The sequence below is a fragment of the Vespa mandarinia genome, chromosome 12 (assembly GCF_050613455.1).
Source record: "Vespa mandarinia isolate Hongniang chromosome 12, ASM5061345v1, whole genome shotgun sequence".
Taxonomy (NCBI): domain Eukaryota; kingdom Metazoa; phylum Arthropoda; class Insecta; order Hymenoptera; family Vespidae; genus Vespa; species Vespa mandarinia.
Window position 1 is genome coordinate 4,697,501 of NC_140821.1, and position 12,500 is coordinate 4,710,000.

General features: G+C 24.8%; 1 protein-coding gene across 1 annotated transcript in view; it reads left to right on the plus strand.

Moving 5' to 3' along the window:
* Positions 1-12,500, plus strand: part of Cow (Proteoglycan Cow) — a 153,744-nt gene that overhangs the window by 110,224 nt on the left and 31,020 nt on the right. Inside the window, exon 4 of the mRNA XM_035883989.2 lies at positions 1,480-1,608. Within this exon, the coding sequence (XP_035739882.1) occupies positions 1,480-1,608 (129 nt within the window). The remainder of the gene's footprint in view (positions 1-1,479; positions 1,609-12,500) is intronic.

The window sequence follows — 12,500 nt, forward strand, 5'->3', positions numbered from 1 at the left end:
TAGTGGTAATTATAGTCCATAGTGGAATTAACTCATGCGTCGCTATTTACAGCAAATGCAAATTGCAAGTGGTGGTCAGAGAGAGACAGAGAGACAGACAGAGAGAGAGAGAGAGAGAGAGAGAGAGAGAGAGAGAGAGAGAGAGAGAGTGAGAGAGAACACGTAGGAGTTACCAAACTTCGTAACAAGCTCTAATTTGTTGAATAAAGTAGATTCCATGACGTAAAGCATTCGCACTGGAACGTGGATATTTTCCAAGCTATACCTAATCGTAGAAATTACGGTGTTCGTTGACCAAAGTTGTAAGTGGACTTATCTCGATCTTTATATACATGCATATACATACATACATATATACATGTGTGTGTGTGTGTGTGTGTGTGTGTGAGAGAGAGAGGAGGGGGAAACGAGCACTTCCATTTAATGTAAGTAGGCATTTGTGAGGAGGTTGACCGAAGGGTCCCTGGATAGTTTAATGATTAGAGAAACCCACCCGGAAAGTGAAAAAGCCAGGTTTGAGTTCAAGTCTCTCGGTCCAAACTATCTAACGACTCAACTTTTTTACGATTTCTACATATATATATATATATATGTGTGTGTGTGTGTGTGTGCGTGTGTGTGTATGTATGTATGCATGTATGTATGTATGTATGTATGTATGTATTCATGGTGTCGCATTTTAAATGATATGGCCAAATAGTTTCTATCTTATCAATTTTACAAAAGAATGTTTTCAAATAAAAGTTCTGCCCAAGTTTCGAAAGAGAAATATATTCCATCTATTTTATAGTTAAATTATATTATCGAGATATGCAAATTATAACAATTCTTTTATTCTTCTTTTTTCTTCCTTTTTTCTTTTTTTTATATATATATATTTTTTTTTCTTTTTTTTTTTTTTTTGGTTTTTTTTTCTTCCTTAATGCAAATCGACATAACAAAAAAGTTGTGTAGAGAATATCAATATATATTCAAGGAGCAGTTATAATCTACCATTTCTTCGATATTTCGCCGAGTTGTGGTGTCTTGAAATTTAATAAATCGTGTAATCGCAATTTTATTATTTTTATTATTATTATTATTATTATTATTATTATTATTATTATTATTATAAATTATTATTATTATTGTTATTATTGGTAATTCATTTTCTTTTTTTTATTTTTTTCTTTTTTAATTTTGATCACGTCATGTGCACGTCTACGAGATTGTATTACATAAGTGTAACTCGTCAAGAAACGATTTTTATTGGATTAAGGAAGCACTTGAGTGCCTAAGCGTAGAAAACACGTTCCAGTTTCTTGATCCTCTTTTCTTCTTTCATTTTTCTTTTTTCATGACACGTGCGAATAATCCATCTCGATTATATGAAATCTTAAAAAGGAAAAAAAAAGAAAAGAAAAAGAAAAAGAAAACGAAGAACAAGAAGAAAAAAAATGTTAAAAGAATCAAAAATTTATTTTCATTCGTTATTTTCAGTGACGTGGTAATACCGAAATCATTGGCTGTTCAGCAACGACGAATGAGAACGGATAGTTCAGCTGATACACAAGACGACGATGCCTTTTTCGATTCGGAGGACGATGATGAGGATCAGGACGAGTCTAAGTAAGTAACTAAGCAAAGCTTTGTTCTAATCGGATCAACGCCTCTAACGAAACAACTATGGCCGTTCTAGCTCTTGCGGTAAATCGTACTTTAAGTCTTATATGTTCTTCTCACCTATAAAGTTTTATCAACGAAAACAATTTGACTTTTAAATAGAAAAACTCAATTTTTAGTTTTTTTTTTATTTATTCATTTTTATGTTTTATGTATATATATATAAATATATATATATATATATATATATATATATATATATATATTGAATTTACTTGTAAATAATTATCTCTAATAAGATAGAAGTTTATTACAATATATATGTATACACATAATAATTCAGAATAATGTAGGAAAAATTGATTGTTCGATAAAAAAAATAATAATAATAATTATAATTTATTAATTTATATAATTTTGCGAATCGGTCGCAATATATAAATTTTTGATTGGCGAAATAAGATGAATTTACTTCGTAAGAATTTGGTTTATAACAAATTCTTCGTAACAAATTGTTAATTAATTATTAACAATATGTTAAAGGAAATATAAAGAAAACTCTGCACTTTAAAATGTTGTTTGACTCAAGTCTCTATGGCTTTTAATTTCGGAAATATTCTCATGTAAATGAAATACGTTGTTATTAATAATCCAAAAAAAAAAAAATATTTCTTCGGTAAAAAAAAATTATTTTTTTATAATTTATTAATTTATATAATTTTACAAATCGATCGTAATTTGAATGTTTGGTTATCAAAATAATATTATTTTACTTCTTAAGAATTTGTTTATAATAATTATTTATAACAAATTGTTAATTAATTATTAACAAGAAGTTTAAAAAATAAAGAAAATTCTGCCCTTTAAAATGGCGTTCGATTCAAGTTTCTACGACTTCTAGATCCGAAGATATTCCTGTTTAAACTGAAGATATTTGCATTGATATAGTGACATATATAATTTCATTCAATATGGTTCGGTGACACACTGACCTACATAAATTTTGAGAAATTACTACTATTACTATAAACAGCTGTAGTATAGAAATTATGAATGAAAATCTTTCGATGGCGATATCTACGGAACGAAAAGGAGTAGAAACTTGATACAAACACCATTTTCAAGAGTATTATTTCTTTTATTTATTATTAAATAATCCAATAATATTGGTATAATAAAATCGATTTTGTTAATAATTTTTTCAATTGAAATTTTTCTTTCAATTGAAATTGAAATTTCGGAATGAAAAGTCGTAAAGACTTGAAACAAATACCATTTTCAAATGTAATTTATTCTTTATTTATTTAAATATTGCAATAATATCGTTATAATAAAATCAATTTTGTAAATAAAATTTTTTAAATTGATTTCTTTTTTGTTTTCTTTCGTAATAAAAACATTACTACAATGAAATCATTTCAATTTTTATCATGATCACGTGAATTTTAATTTGTTTATTTAAAATAAAAAAATAGAACTATTAATAATAATAATAATCATACTACAATTCTTATTACATTTCAGTCGTATTTTTACGTTTCTTTTTTTTTTTGTTTTTTTTAGCATTATTTAAATTAAAATATCTACTGAATTAATAATTTGTCGACGTATATATATGGATTAGTACTTTTTTTTTTTTTTATAGAGAATATCGAGTTGCATCGACCGATGCAATCAAGAACCTATGACAGTTATTAAAAAAAAAAAAAAAAAAAGAAAAGAAAAAAAAGAAAACTCGATTGATCTTCGTATATATCATATGCGTCCATCTATAAAAAAAAAAGTATTGCTGTCATATTATGATCTTCTTCGTATCGTACGACTTTTAAAAGCAAAGTTTCTCCATATCTCTAAAAAGAACGGAAATATTAGAAGTGATTGAAGTTATTGCACCCATCCTGTACATAAATCTGTACATTCATAAAACGTACATAAAATACTACATGTGTGGTATAATATTTATATCAAAAGAAATATTTATATATAAAGTAATTTTTCGATTCATGGTAATAAACTTCTTATAATTATTTTTTATATACACAGAATTGTTATTGAAAAAAAAAAAGTATATATATATAGAATAATTAAAAAAAAAAGAAAATATATATATATATATATATATATATATATATATATATATAAAATCATAAATATATTGAATCAAAAAATATTTTTTTATCATTTAATAAAGTCAGATATTTTTTATTCAAAAATATTTATTCCAAAATTTTCATTAACTTGTAATTTCAATGTTTCTTCTTTTCTGTATTTTTTTGTTTTTTCTTTCTTTTTTTTCTTTTTTTTCTTTTTTTCTTTTTTTTTCTTTTTTTTCCCATTTTTCCTTCCCCCCTTCTCGTACGTTGACGGTAATGTAAAGAAAATGAATGGAACGTTTTTTTTTTCTTTTTTTTAGAATATTACTTGAATATACTTTCGTTATATGTCCTTTAATCGATCATAAAAGTCATAATAAATTACTTAATACTTTTATACGATATATAATAAATAAGAAGTTGAAGTGTGAGATTATAATGAGCTCGTCGAAAATTGTTAGAATTTAGTTTCCAAGACAATATTCCTCTGTCCTTTTTGTGGTAACGAAATGAAGGCGTATTATTTGCTTGACGAATACGCCAAACGCGAAAGTTACGAGCTTCTAGCGTATAAAAGGAGCTGGTAGAGAACAACTCGAATGCGTATTTCCATTTAGAAATAAAATTCCTCGGAGAACGTTCTGTCTCCTAAAAGAAAGAAGGATAGGAAGATAGAATGAAAAAAAAAAAAAAATGTAAAAATAAAGTAAAATGAAAAGAAGACAAAAACATAGTATATATATGTACATATATACATATATATATATATATATATATATATATATATATATATATGTATGTATATGTGTGTGTATGTATGTATGTATATATATAGATGCCGACGAAACATTTTCTCCCTACGTATATTTGCAGGAGCGAGCGTACGGAGGACAAAAAGGAATTTTCAATTTTTGTTTATTTTATTTTTTTTTTTTTTATTTTTTTTTTTTTTTTTTTTTTTTTCTTTTTTCATTCTCATACCGACTCTTGAAAATTAAAGATACTAAGTTTTCTCCGAAAATGTTTCGTAAGAGAAAAAGAAAAGAAAGAAAAAAAAATAGATAAACCTTTAATTATAAATAGAACAATTAGAAAAAGTAAAGGAAAAGATATGAGATACTTTTTAGAAATTTTTATTTCAATATATTCGTTCGAATTAAATTAAATTAACGGAAGATAAATGATTTATTAAATTATAAGTTGTATATTAAATACGAATTGAGATACACGAGCGTATATTTATAATTAATAACAGTTATTAAATATAACTGTTCTATTTTGGTTTCTTCTTTAATCTTTTTTTTTTTATATATAAAAAATAAATATAATAATTATTTAAACAATGACACAAAATTGTATATCCATTATTACAGTGTAATTAGTATTAATATATGTATAGTATTATATATTAGTATTAGTATTGTGTATATCCATTAATTACATATATCTATTTGTCTATTTACGAGCGATAATATTTTTTATGTTAAAAGAAAAAAAAAATATCTTTTTTAATAATAATAAATCAAACTAACGTGAGATATAAAACGATTCATTAATTATAAATATCTATTTACGTGTTTAGAAACGATGATATTTTTAGTAACAAAACTTGTATATGTGTGGATCTTAAAATATCATCCTTTATAATAATAATAAATTAAACCATTAAAGGAGATAATTCATTAATTATAGACATCGATTTATGTCTCTACAATCGTTCGTATTTTTATCTGGTATTAAAATAATATAATAAAAATATCATCTACTTTAATAATAATAATAATTCAAAATAATTAACGGAAAGATAATTAATTCTTTAATATGTTATATAAATATATATTTGTATGTTTCTCTAAGATCGATCGCATTTATAATGCACTGTATTTGCCCTAAATAAACATCGTCTACTTCAATAATAATAATAATAATAATAATAATAATAATAATAATAATAATAATAATAATAATAATAGTAATAATAATAATAATAATAATAATAATAATAGTAATAGTAATAATAATAATAATAATAATAATAATAATAATAATAATAATAATAATAATAATAATAATAATAATAATAATAATTTAAACCAAAATAAAAGTTATAAGATTCATTAATTATAAATAAAATTCAATAATTATAAAAGAGATTCATTAATTAGAAACATTTATTTATATTTTTACTTTATTTATATTTATATTTTTACGATATCGATCGTATTTGTAGCAAAAAATAAAAAAAAAATAAATAAAAAAAAAATAAATAAAAAAAGAAAAGAGAAGAAAAATAAAACTTGATCTTAAAAATATCGTTCCGATTAAACAAAAATAATCGTATAACCACTAAAATAGATTAATAAATAATTCATTTAATTCTAAGTGTCTAATTTATTTGTCGGCATCGTATATTTTAATTGGAAAAAATTTAATGTACGAAAAAAAAAAAAGAAAATAATGTCAAGGTCAATGTGATTAATAGTTAAATAAAGAAAAAACACATTTGTCTTAAGAGAGAAAATGGAAGTTTTTGCGATAGTATGCTGGCAAGTTTTCGAACTATTCGACACGTCAGGCCGGAAGTCGTCTTCTCGACTACGTTTCTGGTCACGAGCAGGGAAGTAGTACCGTCAAGTGGAAAGTCCCTAGGAAATACAGAAGGATCGTTAACGAGGCGTGGCCTTTCATCCACAACCTTAATGACCCTTTATGCGCTTCCACAGGACTTTCTAGCTTTCGCACCTCGTTTTAGGATCGTGGATAGACTTCCCTATATTGGCGAGTTCACTAAAAATTTTCTTTTTTCTGTAAGTGGGTCTTTGCCAAAAGAACTAGCTAGCACGATTCTTTTTTCTTTTTCTTTTTTTTTCTTTCTTTTTTTTTTTCCTCACAAGAGGAAAAAAATGAGAAAGTAAAAGAAGATCCATCTTGGAATTTCTTTTGCTTCTTTTTTCGTTTTTATTTTTATATAATTGTATTGTGTATATATATATATATTTTTTTTTTTTTATTAAACATTTATATCGTTGGGATTTAATAAATCTGTTTTTAATAAATTTGTTTATTCTTAAACGATAAGATACTACATAGCTTAAAGTTTTTCTCTAACAAATTATCTATTCGAATAATTGAATATTTTGTTGTATTATAAATTATAACGATTTTAAAAAATGATTTTTATTTATTTATTTATTTATTTATTTATTTATTTATTTATTTATTTATTTATTTATTTATATATTCTGTTTTTTTTCTCTCAAGAAATATTTCTGACTTGTTAAATATAATTATTAATTCTTTTTATTTACTTACAAGTTTTAATTGAACAAACGTTATTATTATTATGATTATCATTATTATTGTTATTATAAAATATAAAAATTTAAATAAAAAAGTTAAATTAAATAGAATTAACAATAATTAATATATATATATATAACTTAATAAAATCGTTTAAAACATTTCATTATTAATTCTAATTTAAATAGATTTATTAATCAATTTTCCTATATACATGAAATATAATATAATTTAAACGATTAATATATACGAAAGATATAATATTAAAAAATATATTATCATTAATTAAGTTCAACGTGTAAATATCCATTTTCTCTTCAGTCTATGAACTATGAAATAAAGTTAGATCATTTCTCATAACATCCAAGGAACAGTCTAAGTAAACCAAGTGTATACATATATTAAACACCTATATAGACATAATGTATCATTAAAAGTACATGAATACTTTATCTAGCTGAACCTTACGATTTAATTCCAATTAAATCCAAAAGAATTTTGATGAAATAAATTTATTGAAATAAATATATTATTATCAAAGAACGTAGGAATTTTTTAAATAAAATACATTAAATTATTGTCACGTACATACTATTTATTTTGAAAATGACTTAAGTCTATTTAAAATTAAAAGATTATATAAAATTTAAAAGATTATATAAATTAAAAGATTATAAATTTAAATTTTTAAAAATTTAAAGATTATATAAAATTGTAATTATTAAAAACGTTAATTTGATTTTTTTTTGTAAAAATGAATTTAGACTACTCTCATAATATACGGTTCACATATAAACACACATATTTTATTCAGAATAATATATCAATTTAATCTATTATTAAAAAAAAATTAATCTATTATTAATTAATTAAGAATTCAATGTGAAGAAGATTAAGAATCTTCGAATAACAATTTTTCTCTAGTCGATGAACTATGAAATAAAATTAGATCATTTCTCACGATGTCTAATGAATGATATGTAAGCATACGATAAACGTGTTATTACTAATTTAAACTTCTCATTACTAAGAAACAGATAGAGAGAAAGAGAAAGAGAAAAAGAGAGAGAGAAAATTCTTAATGCTGGAAACTGGACGATAAAGAAAGCGGAACTATTTATGATTCTCTAAGTAAGGAAGCCTTTTATAAGCCATTGGTGATAGCTGTTATATTCGAAGGTTCAAAGGTCCGAAGGACTGTTGACCGGATAGGGACACTCTGAGAAACATCTGGGGATAAAAGAAGAATATCTCCCTAGGAACGAGACGAAACTACAGAGTAGTGTACCATGCAAATGGAACACTATACCTTCCGTCTGATTCTCTCTCTCTCTTTCTCTCTCTCCCTCTCTCGTTTCGATCGGGTAACTCCTACTCTCTCATGTATAATTCAAAGTTTGCCCAACGGCTACACCCTCGATATACTTTACCATTCGAATACGATGCAACCCTTTTCGCAAATCGTTTCCTAGGATGGGATAGAGAAGGGCGATAGAGAAAGAGAGAGAGAGAGAGAGAGAGAGAGAGAGAGAGAGAGAGAGAAAGAGAAAAATAACGATCCTCTTTCTATTATTCTTTTCGTTAGCTTTATCTCGTTTCTTTCACAAAAATATTTCTTCTTCTTATGTTTTCGTTCGATTTCTTTTCTAGCCCTTTTATTTCTCCGGGCAAACTCAAGGATATGGTTTTATATTGAAAGTAATCGGTCATATGTACGTGCGCGTACACGTTTATATGTATATAAATATAGGTAAAATTATAATGACAAAAAGAAATTAAAAATATACAAAATTAATTATCAACAAATTAGAAATATATATAATTCGTTCCTTAATATTTTACAATTAATAGTTATTATTAATAATTGTTAATACATTAACAATTGATATTGTTAAAGATTGATAAGATTTATTTATATGTAAAGAAAGAAAGAAAAGAAAAAAAAAGAAAAAAAAAACAAAGAAAAAATAAGTATATATATATATATATATATATATATATATATATATATATATATATAATAGCTTAATATAAGTGTAGTACTTAACATGATAGAAAGAGAGAGAGAGAGAGAGAGAGAGAGAGAGAGAGAGAGAGAGAGAGGGAAAGAAAGAGAAAAAACGAATAATCGAAATCGAAATCGAAATCTTTTTTTCGATTTTTCCTTTATTAGGAAATACGTTCTCTTTATAAGTCTTCTTTTTTTTTTTTAATTCTTAGGGACTGTCGGTATCCATTATACGAAATCGCGGAGAGTAACGAATCGTGCAAATTTCTACGAAACGAGAGTGAGCTCAACGCGCGCGCGCGTGCGCGCAGAAGGATTAGTATAATAAGTTCTTTGTTCTACAGAAAAGGGACCGAGAACGAAACGTTCTTCTCAAAGTTGGTACTTTACTCGTTTCGAACTTTTAATCAAGTCGTTTCCCCGGTTGCTAAAAGTTCAACCGAGCCACAAGCGTTAAATCCAAATTTTTAAATCATTTTTATAATCAGTTCAAATAGAAATAATACAATTCATCTTTGTCATAAGTTTTATATATATATATATATTTTTTTTTTTTTTTAATATATATTATACTGTATATATATCAGAGATAATGTTATTGTATAGTATATTATATAAAGGGTGGCCTAAAGAAAAAAAGTTTGTAGATGAATGAAAACTTGTTAAATGATATTAGATATCAAGTACTCTCTTTTTCTTGAGAACTTGATGCTTAAGCTATCAGTTTTACAAGCCGACCTTGTGTTGTTACAATTTCTAAAGAAAATAAAACAAGAGAAAAAATATAAAAAAAAAAAAAAAAAAAGGAAGAAAGAAAAAAGAGAGAGAAAAGAAAATTAGTATAAAAGATTTCGTAAAGATGTAATTGATTTTTAATCCATTATAATTCTCGTATTATAATTTTTTCTCATATTATACAATTAAATATCATATTATAGATTAAGATTTATATATTATTAAATTATATCAATTATTTTATTATTACTATTTTTATTTATTATTACTATAATTATTATCTTATAAATTAATATAACATTAATTATTTGTATTATGAGAAACCTTAAAAAGAAAATATATATATATATAAATATTTATATAAATAAATATGTACACTAGATTTTTCTTTTTTTTTTTTTTTTTTTTTTTTTTTTCAATTAAATTATTAAAATTAGTCTGATCATTTTGACATTTCTCTCTCTCTCTCTCTCTCTCTCTCTCTCCCTCTCTTTCTCTCTCTGTCTTTCTCTCTTTCTGTCTGTCTCTCAATTTTGCATTTATTTAAAAAAGTAACACCAAAGACCATTAAGATTTACACGAGACTCGTTCGTCTAACGTTTGAGGGATGGCCGATAATGTCGCCGGGGGGGTGGGCTGGTGGAGGTGACGGAGATGAGGGATGGAAAGGAAGGGAATTTACTTTTATATGAAGAAAAAACTTAAGCGAGTAACGGGGAAAAAAAAAACGATGGAATTTAGGTCGTGGAAAAGATTTTTCAACGATTTTATCGTCGGACTCGAGTGAGCGAAAAGTGTAACGTGCTTTTCGCTCGATCGACGACGACGACTACGACTACGACGACGACTACGACGACTACGACGACTACGACGACTACGACAAACCGACGTGCGAAGGAAACGACTATATACCATATAGTAATATCGTCTTTTCCTCAGGATCCCTTCTCGAAAGGAATCACAGTCCTGACGTTGCTCTCAAGAATTCGTTTTTCTCTAGAAATAAATTCTTTTTTCCCTTCCAACGAGAAGATGAAGCAGTAGATGGGCGAGAGAGGGACTGGTGGGTTGGAGAGGGTGAGGACAAGCGGAAAGAAGAAAATCGTCTTCTTTCTCTCTCTTTCATCTCTCTCTCTCTCTCTCTCTCACCTTTCTTTCTGTACCATTTATGATATTCTTTGAAAATTCAATACTCATTAAAAGTTGAACTTTTTCTTAGATTCATCTTAGAACTCATCGCTTTTCTTTACTATTAAACATTTATAATATATATTTTAAAGAGAAATTACATACATATTTTTTTTTCTTTTTTTTTTTTTTTGATTCCTTTCGAGAATGACATTTTAAATAATTTGAGAATTTATTTTGATATATTGTTGATTGATCTTCTTTTGTATGTATAAAGTGGATATAATAGATCAAATAATTTCGGATAATTTCAGTATTTTATATCGAACTGTATGAAATTATTATTACTTTGTTTTGTTTGTTTATTTGAAAACATCGATCGTTTAAGATTCGATTTAATTTTATAATATTTGGCATATACTTTTAATGGAATTTTCATATCTTTCTTTTTTTCTTTTCTTTTTTCTTCTTTTTTTTTTATAATTAAATAAACAACATTTCTTTTTCTTCCTTTTTTTTTTTAACTAAAAATTTAAATAGAATATATCAATAGTATAGTATTTTGTAGCTCTTAAAGTAATGTAATGTAAGAATTTTTTATGATAAATTATATATATATATATATATATATATATATATATATATATATATATATATATATATATATATATATTAGTGTCATTTTATTTCATTTGAAAATATTGAAAATTATATCGGAATATAACTAATAACGATGTTAATTTCTATCACGTTGATTAATTTTATACGCAAACACACACGAACATATATATATAAATAATTGGATATTCTATATTAGAGAATTCTTAAATTAAAGTTTATATAAATTATATATATATAAAAAAAAAAGAATATTACGAGAAAATAAAAGGAGTATAAAATTTTCTTTGATTGTACCTTGTATATTATCAAAGGAAACTTTAATTTTAAAATAAATTGAAAAATAAATAAAATTTAATTTAAAAATAAATTGAAACATAAATAAAATTTAATTTAAAAATAAATTGAAAAATCAAATAAAATCTATGTCAGATATTATTATTATTATTATTAATATTATTATTATTATTATTATTATTATTATTATTATTATTATTATTATTATTATTATTATTATTATTATTATTATTATATATTGTAACGAATACTTATTATCTTAAATAAGAAAGAGAGAGAGAGAGAGAGAGAAGTGGAATAGAAACGAAAATGTTTTAAAAATAGAATGATAAAATGTTCAAAATTTTATTCGTAAAGTTTTATAAACGTACTGTTAATTGTAAATAAACGTAGTATATAATTCTAGTATAAAATTAAAACAGAATGGGTATCTCTGAAGTCATCTTTAAGCGTTACTACAGTTGCCTTTTACTGTTGCCTTTTACTCTTTTGCCTTTGCTGTTACTAGTTGCTACTGCATTCCTATGGGGTCTTCCGCTATTATTGTGGCAAAGAAATACATGTACCTACTGTCTGGGATAGCCGTAAATCCCACATGACTGGAGTAAGGTAGTTCTTATTTCAAGAAACCGGAAGATGGTCTTCGTCTACTAAAGTATCTCTTGAGAATTCGGAGTATATTCGTCGTTCTCTAAGTTCAACGAATTCTTATCTCATTT